Source organism: Rhamphochromis sp. 'chilingali' (assembly GCF_963969265.1).
Source record: "Rhamphochromis sp. 'chilingali' genome assembly, chromosome: 19".
NCBI classification, from domain to species: Eukaryota; Metazoa; Chordata; class Actinopteri; order Cichliformes; family Cichlidae; genus Rhamphochromis; species Rhamphochromis sp. 'chilingali'.
The window spans coordinates 874112-888564 of NC_137946.1; the positions used below are offsets into that span (position 1 = coordinate 874112).

Genomic DNA, 14453 nt, shown 5'->3' on the forward strand with positions numbered 1-14453 from the left:
AATGTGTTTACATTTGGTGATCCTGTCTTCTTTGGCCCAGTTCTGCACACGGCTCACAAGACAAAGCTCTGTTCATTTGTGTTCTTTATTTAAATGCATCAATGTTGTTACAAAACAATTCTCTTTGATAGCAATTATACTCTGCTGTCCATTATGTAAGTAAACATACACAAAATTAAATAAGGGTTAGTTCAAGTGGAAAAACTCATGTGACGACCTTTAGATAATATCACAACACGACCAAATGAAATGACAGCATTCTTGGAACAGTAGTGAAATTATAACAATGCACCTTCATAGTACTCATACCTGTCGTAGGAGTGCAATTTTAAAAGAATTATTCAATAACAATAGTGAACAACCTAATGACATCACAAAACTGACATTGTTAACTTTCTGTAAATCTATAGATGCAAATTATCAGCTAAAATGTTTAAAAGTATGTTATCATATTATCCAGCAGATATCATCAGACGCCAAACAGGATAACACTTTTCTTGTGTGACTATGCAGGAATTGTGTATTTCAATAATACATATATATATATATATATATATATATATATATATATATATATATATATATATATATATATATATATATATTTGTTAAACTGCCATGAGAATATGATTTGACAGCTACATTCAAAGCTTAATACATGTGGTGTTCAAAAAAAGTGTATAGACATTTGGAAGAAGCATCATAAACCTTAAAAATAAGCTGAGACATTTTATAATGGGTGCAAAAATAGATATTCCAAAAGCACTGGTGTATATTCGCAGAAATCTTTTTAAAACAGCTCAAGTGCCAGCGTTCACTTGACGTTGCAGATCCTGACTGACGTTCCGACTCCAAAGCCCGGATAGAGGGGCTCGACAAATTTAGTCTCAAACCTGTGCAGGCGGGTCATGGTGTTGCCTATGCTGTAAAATGCCAACACCCCTGCAGTGTGATCCAGGTACACGCCTATCCGCGGGGAGTGAGGACCATTGGCAGGCTTGTCCACGCGGTTGTGCCACGCTGAGTAACCGGAGTCAGAACAAAGCAGACTCCAGGATTTGTCGTTATAGCCCAGCAGACAGAGCGAACCTTTGCCCTTTCGACTGATGCTCTTATAAGCCACTCCGATGGAGAACTCCCCGCTCCACTCGATCTCCCAGTAGTAGCGGCCTCCAGATAGAGCTTCTCGGCACAGCACCTGGGCAAAGCTATCAAACCTCTCTGAGTTGTCTCCGTAGGACTGCGGCTCCCTGGTGCGGATAACTTTCCTGCTGTTCTCAGAGATGCAAAGCTCCTTGTAGGCCGTGTTATGATCTAATTTCAGTTGGCAGAAGTCTGAAGAAGGAAAGACGACATTGAATCCAATTCAAAACCGTGTGAACAATGTCGAGTTTTTAAAAGTTGAGCCTAATGTAGCTGTTTTACTGCAGAACAGAGCAGTGATCCTCAAATGGATGTGAGGTGCACCTCTGAAATATCTATGCTGTACATGAATTTAAAAAATACCAGTCATAGAGTTCCTGAAACAGACTTAAATCCAGTAAAAATGCCGTTTTTACAAAGTGTTTGTCAGTTACAGATTTATTGTTTCATAACCTGCACGCTGATACACAGCGCTGCACTGCTGCATTTGACCTTTTCATAGAAGTCAAATGTTCTTTGTTGCTTTGAAGTGCTGCCTTATACCATAACTGATACGAGAGAAATGATTGAGGATATTAACCTCCAGCAAGAGACTTCTGTGCCATAAAAAAGTCAATGAGTGAAACGCATTTTCCTGAGATGTCATGAGCACAAGTAAAGCAGCACGCTGCAGTAAAATACAAACTGTCAAACGTAAAAAAAATGAATACTTGAGTACAAGTTATGTTCCAGAACAACTCACATTTCAGAAAATCAGCTCTGGTCTTTGGCTCTGGGGGAGTGTTGTCCACTGTCATTTCTTTGCCTGCACGTGAAATATCTCTTTGTTAGGTCAAGGTGAACTCCATGCGCCCACACAAATGCCTGTAATTCTTTGGCTGGTGTGGTTTTGGATAATAATTAACCTCTTGCGGTTATAAACTGCTATAGGAGCCTCACCTCTGCTCCTTCTGTCCAACGTTCGACTCTCTGTAGTGTAAACCGGGACCTCATTCACTGTAAAGTAGAAGATATACATGATTAGAAACCTGGAAGTTTTACTCTTTGTGTTCAACATTACGTTTGTGCTGCTCACACCTGACTTGGAAATCCTGAGCAGCTCCTCTCTGCCAAACTCCTCGAGGCGCTCCTTAATCTCAGCCACAGCTTTCCTGACAGCCGCGAAGGAGAAGTCGGGGTTCACGGTCACTCTGGGTATGAAGCCGTCATCAGTGGGGGTGCAGAGGTAGTTGAAGTTCTGGTGCAAACATGAGAGCCAATGAGAAATTTGAGGTAGTGTCACGTGGACGGTGACACGTGGGTGCCTGGGTTCTCAGTACTGTGAGTGTTATATTATGGAAATGTATTGATCTGCCCAATTTTTTAAAAAGGGCTCAATATTTCATCACAGTGTCATCGTTAATCACTTATTAATAAGTATCCTGTTAGCCTGATATGACAGCTGTCGACACAGTTTCTTTAAGGCTGCGTGGTACCTGCAGGAAGTGGATGTGGTCCTCAGTGCTGTACAGCTGCTTGAGGCCAGACTCTTTTTTCTTCAGCTCATCAATCTCTTGTTCCAGACGCTCGATCAAAGCCTCGGATTGGCTGAAAGCAGCCTTCTCATTGATTCCAATCAGCTTGCTCACCTCTGACCTCATCCTCTCAATGGAGCGTATCATATCCTCAAACATCTTCTGGCTCTCCACCATGGCTCTGTGGGCGGAGTTCTGGGCAAAGCAAGCAGGATGTCATCGCTCTACAGCCTAATCTTCATCAGCCTGATCTAAACAATCTTGGGAGACTGATCTTGCTTTGTGTAGAAACTGATCCGGTTGTTCAGGCCTTACCTTGAGGGAATCCACCGCAGTCTTGAGCTCCTCCAGCTCCTTCACCCTCTCCTGGCATTTTTGTTTAATCTCAGCTTGGGAGACTCCCAAAAGTTTCTGCAGAATTAAGGAGTATTACAGAGATATGCGTTTTAATAATTTCCCAACCATTTGTGCTCATGCTGGGAGCCAAACTGGCTTTAAGATTACTATCACGTAAAATGCAGCTGAATGTTGTTTTTAAAAAGGTTATGCCAAATGTAAAGCCTGCAAACATTCTTTCTCATCACGGAGTATCGGTGTGGCCCTGTGGCGTCCTTAATAAGCCCCTCTCAAAGATCTTCTTAATACATCCCGCTTTTATCTCAGAGGGAGAGGGGAAAAATCTTCGGAGGAATTCTGGCCATGTCAGGAATGTGAATCTACCAGCGTCTGACTTTTAAAGAGACGTTTCAAGGTGCACGCAGCGCTGACATGCAGAATAGAAGGCTTCTAATTCAGCTTTTACTCGAGCCCACCAACCCATTCTTCAAGATAAGCTTGAGGAATGTGGGGAATCCAGGGAGGGGGAATCAACAGGAGAGGGGGAGGGGAGACGGAGCGGGAGATGGAGTGAGATGTGTTGGACTCAGGTTGTAAATCTTTAGATGAGAGAAACCAGACTCCCCGCCATGTAAAGCCAACAGTGGGATAAAATATGCGTTCATGGCGGCACAGGACTCCTTTAGCCTGCATTAGCTGTAAAAACACTCCCTGATTACTCACACAGCTGCTACATTACAGTATCTATTGACATTCATGTCTATCCCACAGCGTGTTACAGGCAAAGTGAGTCATTTGAATGCACATTGCTCACAGAGATTGAATGTAGGTGTAGAGTGCCTGCACTCCCTGACATTCCTGCACCGCTGCACACTCACTCCCACAGGTGGGAACCAGCGCAGCAGAAAGAAGGCTGCACTTTCTGTGTGTTTGTCCCACAGCTGGATCACCGCATTTTCTGGAAAGCCGCTTTCACGGCGCCTGTAAGACACGCCTCCGGCCAGTGTCCAGCTAATCACAGGGCTGGATTTGTTTTGGCGGCTGTGAACGCTCGCCAGGGTTGCTGATAGCCTTGGTGAAATGGGTCAAAGTACAATCACCAGTCGCAGTTCAGGGGAAGGAATTGAGAAAAACAGCCTGTTTGCTTTAGCTCAAGTTATTCCAGAGAGGATGTGCTCCTAACCTATCAAAGAAAACATTCAGCTTGCAGTCTCTCTCTCACTTGGTCTCTGTCTGTTAAAAGGAGGCATCAACAGACACTGAGAGTTATTCTTACCTGCTTCTCGCCCCTCTCTGCCTCAGCAGACACGATGTCATGGCCCCTGTGCTCGCTGACTGTGCAGATGGCACAGATACACATTTGATCTGTGCGACAGAAGAGCTCCAGGGACTTCTGGTGCTGTGGGCAGATCTTCCTGTCCAAGTTCCCTAACTCGTCCACAAGCTTGTGCCTCTTGAACGTGGTTGATTCATAGTGTGGCTTCAAGTGCTTTTCGCAGTAGGATGCCAGGCAGTTGAGGCAGGACTTGACAGCCTTTAATTTCTTCCCGATGCAGAAGTCACAGGGCACGTCGTTTGATCCGGCAAAGACGCTCCCCTGGGACGTGCTGAGGTTGAGGTTCAGACCGCTCTTCTTGATCTTCTCTGCCACCATGCTCAGAGTGGCGTTGGGCCTCAGTACAGGCCTCTGGGTGAATGTGATCTTACACTGGGGACAAATGTAAATCCCTGTGTAGTCGGCTTCATTCCAGTAGCCACTGATGCAGTCCATACAGAAGCTGTGGCCGCAGGGGATAGCCACAGGGTCCCTCAGTAGGTTCTGACACAGAGAGCAGCTGAAGTAGTCTGGAGAGGTGTGATCAGCCATTGTGGTGGACTCCAAACAGTCAGCCCTGGAGAAACAGTCAGGGAGAATGCCAGGAGGAGATAGGGATTTCGTCGAGTGTGCCTGAAAGCCCGCCCTCGAGAGTGTGGTACAGCCTGCCAGAGACAGGACCTACTTGTATTTCTAAATCCAAAAGGTTATTGATTGAAAGCAGGCAAGGCCCCTCCCCCATCCTGTGAGTACATCGGGCCCTGCCCAGTTCAGATAAGCAGGTTGAACAAGGAGGGAGAGGAAAAAAGAGCAAAGCAGAGAGCAGACAGGAGAGCAGAGAGAGAGCAGAAATAAAGAGAGAATGAATGAAAAGTAAAACACCAAAGTCGTGACAATAAATGTGCAAGAAAATGTTTCCATTTCCCTGCAGCTTCCTCTTCTTTCACTCGCATTTCTCATGTGGCTCATCTGCGGGTGAGCTGCGCACACACTTCTTGGCAGCTGCATTTCCACCTATTGTTGTCCCACAGAATCGCCATTGTCTTAAACCGGTTATAGTCCGACAAACATACATGCAGCCTAAGGTACTGAAGGAATTTCAGGGACCACCCAGTAAACAAACACGCACACGGTTTGAGAATGACCTCAAACATCTCTGCTCACATCTGTCGTCAGAGAAACACTCATTTAAAAGTTGTAATATTTGTTCTGTAACTGGCCCGACTCGTCCGTTCACTCGTACGTGGCCGTTTGTATCTGCAGATATGCGGCTGGTTTCTGTTTTCAGTGGTAAGAAAACATTCACGTGTCAAACATAAACGCATGGGTGCAAATACTCAAACAGACGCATTCCTGTCGCGTCCAGGTGTTGTTGCGGTAGATGTCTCGCATAGTTGTGTACATATTTCACTCGAGTTACGTGGCAATGCAAAATGTCCCCCTCATAATTCCTGCACGTATTACTGGTTAGAACAAAGCAGGGGAAGAACTCCTGAGGTGACCCGACTCTCTCCACAGCGTGAAGTGTCTGCTGACATCACCGGCCTCTCATTAGCATTTCAATTAGGCCCAATCTGCTCCTACTTACACCAGTGTCCAACTCACAGGCATGTTTCCTGCTTGAAATTACCTTGAAAGTACACATTGTTAAAAAAAGAAATACAAACACTCTTTGAACACTGTTTGAAATTAGCTTCAAATAAAATTGTGCAATGTATGTTTGCCTGATCTGCAATCACATGGCAAAGTAATCTTAAGCTTCTAAAAGGTACATTTGCTCCACCTTCAATTCATAGCTTGCATTACTTCATACACGAGGTAGTTTCACCTCTCCGTATTTGGTCAGGTTTCTGATAAGCCAGTTTTCCTTCCTTCCTCCAGAGTAAAGGGAGCATTGTGCTTACAGATTAACCACCTGTTTTTGGACAGCACGACTGCCAAAGGGGAAAAATCTTTGAATCAAAGTTTTAAATGAGCGTGCTTGCTAGAAGAGTGAAAGCTTAACAGCACAAGTTTGGTCAAATGTATCCCGTGCTCCGAGGAAGCCAATCTGAAGCATAACAGTGTTTACAGTCAGTTTTATTAAGGTTTGAGCAGACGCCCACTTTAAAGAGTGGCAGGCTTGTTATCAGGCTGTTTTCTCCAACAAAGCAGACCGAAACTCCGCAGTCATCCACAGTCATATATAGTCCAAGTTCAAGGGGAAAGGTCACCCTTTATAAAAGTGCAGCGAGCATGGTTTCTTCAAGGTGAGCGCAGGAGAGCGCTCGCTGTTTGATCAAAGGAAACGAGTGAAATGAGAGCTTAAAAAGTGAAAATGCAGGCATCGGTCATCAGTGCATACACAAGATTTCAGTGAAAAAGGCTGTTGCAAGATTCAGAAGAAATGTTGCTTGACAGGATGCATAACTCAGATAGGGATGATCCAAAACGTAGAACAGCGTTCAAAGTGTCTAACAGCTCGTTCTGCGGCTCAGAACTGCATTCCCGTGTTTTTTCATTTGTTGTGGTAATGATAAGGATGTAGAGATGTGCACATCCTTTGTTATTGTTATGATATAAAGTTTTGGTTTGCTCGAAAGTGAGTCCTGAAAAAAAGAAGGGAACGGTATCAAATCCTTACACGATCATTGTTAGGCGCTATTTTAGGTCGTGATGCAGCTGAACTGCTTATAAGGAAACCTGCAGCCAGCAGCGAGCCACGACAAGAACATCAGCAGAACGTAAGGCTGGAGTCGGGGGATAAGGAGAGAGCGACGGTCTGTGGCCAGCAGCAAAGCCTCGGTGGTGTCTTGTTGTCGCCTCTTCAGTGAACCTGCCAAAGATTCACAATGGTTTATGCTCCCATGCTGACATCCTCACAGCTGAACTTTGTGTCATGATGCTCGAGGGCCCTCTTTTTGAGCAACGCGGAAAAAACTGAATCACAAAGTCAGAGAACTTTAAAAGAAGCTAAGATCTCAGCGCTCTCTGTTTCTACACCCCTGTAGGGAGAGGTCGAGTCACATGGAAGGAATAAACTCTGACAGATGCTTATTTGACCTTTTTGCTCCGATCACTGTGTTTGCTGGAACTGGATAACGGGCGCATGAAAAAACAAAACTATGCACAGATGACAAAGTGAAATATCGTCTCGTAGCTCCAGACAGTTTTTCTCCTCCAAAGAATCAAACAAAGAAATTTTTTTGTTTTATGGAAACGAAATCAGAAAACAGAAAATCTGCCATCAGGACAGACATGCTTTCTATTGCATCACTAGCAGTTCTGTCGTCAGTTTAAAAGGGTGTGTTGCAAGTCACTGGCATGTAATCAGATTACAAACAGATGAGCAGTGTTACAGAGCACAAGTTACAGACTGTCCTAAAATGATTCAGCATAAAATAAGAAATGAAATTAAAGAAATCCTGTGAAAAGTATCTATGTAACTTTACCCTAAACTAACACTGACTTTAAATAAGTTAACTGCAGAGAAGAGTGATGGAAATCCTTTGAATGCCAATGAACTTGAAATAAAATAAGTAACTTTTACAAACCAGAGATTACATAAAGATATTTGTGATGCTTTTTCCAATATCAGTTCACAAAGTTTTGAATCACCTCCAGTGAGGAGCGTAACCACAGCCAGAGCAGCTTTGGTTAAATGCTACGTGTGGTCATACATGTCAGCTGCAGTTACTGTTGTTCACAGCCGACCCTGTAATGCTGTTTAGACCCTGCTGGCTCTCACACAAAGGAATCTTTTAAGCAGGCTTTCTTGGCCCTTCTGTTATCTCGGCTATCAAGTGTAGTTGCATTCCTATCTGACACTGAAACTCCGGCCGGGAGGCGTGTTCGCCGTAAAGTAAAATATACAGAGGGAAGGATTTTGTGTGTGTGCAGAAGATGATACATTATTAAATACTTTAGCTTCTTACTGGTGGAAACGTTACAGTTGAGTTCGTGTATATGAGAACTGTGGCATCCTGTCAGAGGAAATCAGTGGCAAAGCAAAGTAAACGCGGTTAATAATTAACTGGTCACAGGTGAAGTCAACTTTAGCAAATCCAACAGACTGAATCTGACCGGAGCTCGCAGAAGGTTTTACTCACTCGTTTACATTTGATGCCATTTTATTTATTTTATTCCCTGAAATGTGTAACACCTGTTTTATGGCTTTTCTTTCACTTCTGTTAAAAAACAAATAATGCTTCAGTTCCTGTGAATATTACGTGGTATCCTTTGATTACACATCGTTGCTGCTCAAAATTTCCTATCTTAGTTTGGACCTTTTGTTTTTTTACAGTGTCAAAATGTAATAAATGGAAACTACAACTCTTTGGATCAAATATTTTCAGATCGCACATATCATTCATTTTCTCAGCATTCTGTAACACGTGGATCTACTCATTGTGTCCTTTTCTTTCTCCGCCCTTGTTTTACTGGTTTCGGCTTAACCTGTTTATCCTCCCTCTCTGTTTACTCTATATAAGTTGCACCCGCACTACCTGTGCAGTCACTTTGCCACAGTGCTGACACAAGTGAGGCTCTGACTTCACATCATCTTCTCGGCGTTAGAGGGAAAAGAAGCAAACTGCCTCCATGTCTTTTGACCAAGACACCTGCTACCTTTGTAAGGAATATCTCAGGGACCCTGTGTCCATCCCATGTGGCCACGTATTCTGCTCCATCTGCCTGAAGACATACTGGGATCATGCTGAACACACCGGCTCGTTCAACTGCCCGGAGTGCAGGGTTTCCTACAGCAAGAGGCCAACTCCGAGGCGCGTCGGAGGCTCAAGGAACTCCACGCTCCAACGCAACTCGGAGTCCTTTCCGCCTCCACCTCCGTCCCCCGACTACAACGTCGCTGGACCCCAGGATGTAGGTTGTGACATCTGCGTTGGGAAGAAGCACAAAGCCATCAAGTCCTGCCTGATGTGTCTGGCGCACTACTGCGAGAAGCACCTGAAGCCCCACTACGAGTCGGCCACCTTTAAGAGGCACAAGCTGGTGGATGAAATCGGCCACCTGGACAGGCAGATCTGCCCGCAGCATCAGAAGGGTCTGGAGCTGTTCTGTCGCACCGACCAGATGTGTATCTGCGTGCTGTGCACAGTGAAAGAACACAAGGGCCACGACATGGTGTCAGCTGAGCAGGAGAGATCTGAGGAACAGGTAGGCAACACCCTCGTACCGGTCCTCCTTTGGTTCAACAATAACGCTAAAACGTGTGAGAAATAAGGGTCAAATATTCCGTATTAAAGCTGTAACACGGTGCACTACAGCAGTTAAAGGGTGGGGAGCAAAGCATGAAAGAGCAGCAACAATAGACGCCCATTCATGCAAACAAAGATAAAGGTGTTGGCGTCCAGTGAACCTGGACCCCTGAACTTAAAAGCCAAACATTTAAGCTAATTTTTTTAGACGATTTCATATATTTGAGTTACTTCTGCGTAAAGCTCTTGTCATAATAATCATCAATGTTTCAACTGTCTTATAGCAACGGCTGGGTGCCACCCAGGCTGAGATCCAGGAGAGGATTCACGATCGCCTGAAACAGATGGAGGAACTAAAACACGCGGTGGACTCTCTCAAGGTTTGTGCCGCATTCACCGTCATTATCATCCATCAGACAGATACGAGCACTCTGACCGCTACAGGCTGAGCGGAAGCTAACAGCACTGACAGCATTCCTTCTTCTAAGTGTGTCATCGTAAAAACCAGTGCGACACCAGTTCACCTTACGACACACTCCAATGTCTCCTGTGCAGAACTCAGCCCAGAGGGCGCTTCAGGAATGTGAGAAGATGTTTGGCGACATGATGCGCTCCATTGAGAGGATGCAGCAAGAGATGGCAAAGCTGATATCCTCCAACAAGCGGGCAGCACTCAACAACGCAGAGAGCCATCTGGAGCGTCTGAGTCATGAGATCGCTGACCTGAAGGCGAGAGACAACGAGATCACCCAGCTGTCTCGCACCGAGGACCACATCCACTTCATCCAGGTAACTGGCAGCCGCCAGCGGCTCAGGAAGGCATGTTCATAAAGATAAAAATATAATCTGACAGAATCAGTGTTATCTTACTTTTATATTGTTGTTAGAGTTACCACATGCTGATAGCACAAACAGAGGCCGAGGAGCTGCCGTCGGTGAGCGTCAACCCGTACTTCTCCTTCGGCCCGGTGACCAAAGCCGTCTCTGAGCTGAAACAGCAACTGAATGAATCCAGCAATGACGAACTGGTTAAGGTAGCCAAGACAGGTGAGCGTGAAGACTGACGTCTCGATGTTCACAGAACAGATGCAGCAGGGAATCTGACTACTGCAGTGTGATGTTGCTGTAATCTCACTGTGTTATTTCAAACATATGAAGAAAGCACGATGACTGAGCGGTTTTTCTGTATTTGCAGTTAACAAAATGACCTTCTGTGAGCTGGAGGATTCCAAGAAGAAACAATATCAATCAATAAAAAGTGAGTCAGTCTTTCAAGAGCATCATTTCACAACTTGCTCATACACACAACAATGAATGAGGGCGGAACAACTTTAGCACAGAGTCAGGCTAAAGCCAGGAGATGTGGTGTTGAGTCATAACGCTCAGGCGTTTCATCATCTGGCCCTGTTTCCTCAGTTCTTTCCATTCTCCTGTTAGATTGCTTTACGAGGTGTTTGCCTGATCACTGATAGTGTGACGAGAACGTGACCTCCTGCACACGTATTAGCTGTTCAGGTGCAGCACATTAAAAACTGCTGACACACAACTCTGTCTCATTTTCTGTGTTTCCTCTCACAGGTGACGAAGCTCCCGTGTACAAGTCTGTGCCAGTCAAGGAGCCTCAGTACAGGGAGGACTTCCTGAGATGTGAGTCTCTGCTCTGACCCACACTGTTCACCGTTCTCTCTGCTCAGTTCACTGCATGACGCATATTAGATGCTGACGAGGTTCTCTGTCAGACCCTGTGGCTGACCACAAAATCTGCTCTTAGAAGCTACTGTTAGTCCTACAGTGTTGACAGAGGTTGGGACTGATTCACTGCAAATATTGCACAGCTATGTCATCTTTACTTAAGCTGCATTTTAACCTCCTGCAACACGAGCTCTTGTTTGGGATGCATTTTTCATTTCTCCAAATTTTCTCGAAGCCAATAAGTAAAAAAAGAAGCATCGCCTTTGAACAGAAAGGTTTTTAAATACATAAATATATTAAAAAGTATGTCCTCGATATAGAGACAGTGGGTTTGTTTGGCAGCATAACACAATATAGTTTTATGGTCATTATTAACAGAGTGTAAAATATTGATTTTGTAAGATGGAGTGTAAGTCTAAATGTAATGTTCCCATATGAGGACACGGTCTCAGGGGGTTAATCCAGCTTTCAACAGAAATCTTTGGGGCCTCTCAACTTTAGCGCTGGGAGAAACTGCATAGTCATTGACTCACGTCACAGCTGAAAAAGGTCTTTGCTGGAATTCTGTTTGTGGTCAAACTCACAAACAGTGTTTGATACCTTTGGCGTTCCAGATCATAGGCCGGGCAGATCTAGCCGAGGGCGTCGGGTGTCCCACCAGCTGTGACCTGCAGAGGTGGAGGTACACAGCAGTCAGGTGACTATTCTGATTTCCGTGTCCAGCCAGAGGGTCTCTTGCTTTTCCTTCAAAGTGTGTTTTGCAGAAGTCATTTAAACTTCTACCGCAGTGAGTAGAAGTTTAACTGAGATGTCGATGACGTTCTGCTGCTGCTTTGGAGTGGGGTGCTTCAGCTGCTGTAGGACAGATGCTTTGGCTATTTGCTTTCCTCATTTACGTTTATCCCAGACTGATTTAAGTTAAGCATTGTCGAGTAAACAATGAACTTGTCTTCCACCCATCTTTAGATGCTTGCCAGCTCACTCTGGACCAAAACACAGCCTACAGACAGCTTTACTTGTCACGAGGGAACAGAAAAGCTGCCCTCAAGAGAGACCCCCAGTCCTACCCTGACAGCCCTGCCAGGTTCGACTCCCTGCCACAGGTCTTGTGTAAGGAGCCCCTCTCTGGAGGCACCTACTACTGGGAGGTAGACTGGAGTGGGGAGGGGGCTTCCATCGGCATCGCCTACAAAGGCATCAAGAGATCGGGCTACAGTGACAGCTGCCGCATCGGCTACAACCGCAAGTCATGGAGCCTTTTCTGCTCTGATTCCAGTTACTCAGCCCGCCACAACAAGGACCAGCAAGAGGTCAGCGCGCCCTACTCCTCCCGCATCGGCGTTTTCCTGGATCACGCCGGGGGTACTCTCTCATTCTACGCTGTTGGGGAAACCATGTCTCTAATCCACCGCTTTAATGCCTCCTTTAGTGAACCTGTCTATCCAGGCTTCTGGGTTTGGTATGAGTCAGCCATTACCATTATCCAGCTGTGATTAAGTAACACATCCAAAGATCAGTGGGTGTGGAATGATGCAAAGTACTGCTGTTGTGAGAAAATATGCTTTTGTTTCCCCCTTTTTTTCTGATATTAGATCGTTGTTTTGTTTGGTATCCGATATGTGCTGATGGGGGAAACGATGCTCGAAGAGCAAATATTCAGCAAATCAACATGTGTTCAGTGTAAAATCAGTTGCAGAAAGTCAATGAGCATTTACTAATTCAGAAATAATATAGTATATGCATATTTACACTATAATTCAAAATAATGAACCTTGTACAATGTGATGACCATTTGTGATATTTTGCTTTTTTTATCAAATAAACTTTTGGTAACAAGCATGAGCTGTGATGCGGATTTTTTCCTCTCATTTCTTCTACGATGACGAGCTTCCTAACTCACTCTTCAAGCTAATCAGCTCTGAGCCAGATCTGTAAGATCTTTAAAAGGCAGACATTTCCTGCCATTAGCAACGTCACTCACAGTGCAATTATTTAATAAGCAAATGTAAAATAGACCCAGCTTTGAGTGTGGACTGGGAGGAGATGGTGTGTTTGTGTGTGCTTAAAGCAGTGTTTTGAAAAGCAGCTGAGAGGTCATTAAGGAACTCTACAGGAACAGGCGAGGTGTACCTGAGAGGTTTCTGTGACGCTTAAGACTCGTTCAGCTGAGTGGAAGTATGACTGAGTCCTAATGTATCGTCAAGTTCTTCAGTAAAAAGTTCTGAGTTAGTTTAGTTTTTTTACATTTATTATTCATTTATTTATTTATTCTTTTATTTATTTATTTTGGTTTTGTTATCGAAGTTTAAAATGAAATAAAAATTGTTCTGAGTTAGTGTAGCAACTCAGGAGCACCGAAATTTACCTTTCACCGTGCAGCAGTCGCTCTGCTGTGATGTTTAAATAAAGCGACTTCAGTTTGTGGCCTGGGCCTTGAGGTGGAGCTTGAAAGGTCTAGTGGAGAGGATATGAAAACCCCTCCAGAAACCTTGAGATTATAATCAGCAGGCAGGCTTTCCCATTGTTCAATAATACTGCAGTCTTGATTTGTAAGCTTTTAAAATTACTTTTTGCAAATATGAAGCTGAGCTTGAGACAAAGACGACAATAAAAATCTCAAACTCATCTCCATAGTTTGGATTATAATATTTCTCAGTTTAAAAAATGAAAGAGGCTTTTACACTAAGATGAATGAAGCGGAGCCTGTTTATCCGGCCTACTGCATCATCAACACCACTCTGCAAAAACTTTGGCTTCAACTTCGAAATTCTTCAACCTTTAATATAACTCGGGGCTCTTGCAGCCTCTGGTGGACAAACGTCTGCAGTACTAAGTTTGAGCAGGTTTTTTATCGTGGCTGAAGTGAAAGCTTCCGCTGTTAGCGTGTACAAACAGTAACTAAAACAGAGCAAAGTGCTTCCTTGGCTGGTCCAGCTTACGTACAGTATGACATTGACATCTCTACAACATCTCAGTTCCGTAACCCAGCACATTACACCAGTAAATATTAAAGGTTTTACGTTTTCTTCTTGCAACAAAATAGCCCGTCCGTGGAAAAGGGAGTTAAAGGGAGCCTAGCACACAGTTTAACCACTCTGGACTGAAACGGCTACACGGATTCAAATGTCCATAATATAATCCAGGACACCGTTAAGGTTTCCTGCCACTCCCTGTAAATCACAAGCTCGTGCTGTCCTTTTACCATCGAGTCCATAGAGGGCAGTCAACCCAAACATCCCCTAGCAGGGGGGAAAAAAA

The 14453-nt window shown here is 44.5% G+C and overlaps 2 protein-coding genes across 2 annotated transcripts; one reads left to right on the plus strand and one right to left on the minus strand.

The window, feature by feature from the left end:
• Positions 1–570: 570 nt before the first annotated feature.
• On the minus strand, positions 571–5251 carry ftr82 (finTRIM family, member 82). The gene is made up of 7 exons (XM_080866143.1): positions 4270–5251; positions 2973–3068; positions 2619–2852; positions 2221–2380; positions 2083–2139; positions 1886–1948; positions 571–1335 (listed from the first exon to the last, which is right to left on the minus strand). Exons 1-7 carry the CDS (start codon positions 4858–4860, stop codon positions 815–817), a joined length of 1722 nt encoding a protein of 573 aa, XP_080722269.1. The 5' UTR covers positions 4861–5251; the 3' UTR covers positions 571–814.
• A 3530-nt stretch (positions 5252–8781) lies between these two features.
• On the plus strand, positions 8782–13032 carry ftr83 (finTRIM family, member 83). Its single transcript, XM_080866142.1, has 7 exons — positions 8782–9462; positions 9788–9883; positions 10059–10292; positions 10391–10550; positions 10699–10761; positions 11082–11150; positions 12162–13032. The coding sequence occupies exons 1-7, from the start codon at positions 8887–8889 to the stop codon at positions 12686–12688; spliced, it is 1725 nt and encodes a 574-aa protein (XP_080722268.1). The 5' UTR covers positions 8782–8886; the 3' UTR covers positions 12689–13032.
• The last annotated feature ends 1421 nt before the right edge of the window (positions 13033–14453 follow it).

Bases quoted from the DNA above. Each gene is read 5' to 3' on its own strand.
- ftr82 (XM_080866143.1), bottom strand. From the start codon at position 4,860: ATGGCTGATCACACCTCTCCAGACTACTTCAGCTGCTCTCTGTGTCAG. The intron at 3,069-4,269 runs GTAAGAATAACT...TTAATTCTGCAG, and splicing joins CAGAGAGGGGCGAGAAGCAG to AAACTTTTGGGAGTCTCCCA. The intron at 2,140-2,220 runs GTGTGAGCAGCA...TCTACTTTACAG, and splicing joins GCTCAGGATTTCCAAGTCAG to TGAATGAGGTCCCGGTTTAC.
- ftr83 (XM_080866142.1), top strand. From the start codon at position 8,887: ATGTCTTTTGACCAAGACACCTGCTACCTTTGTAAGGAATATCTCAGG. The intron at 9,884-10,058 runs GTTTGTGCCGCA...TCTCCTGTGCAG, and splicing joins ACGCGGTGGACTCTCTCAAG to AACTCAGCCCAGAGGGCGCT. The intron at 10,293-10,390 runs GTAACTGGCAGC...TATTGTTGTTAG, and splicing joins ACCACATCCACTTCATCCAG to AGTTACCACATGCTGATAGC.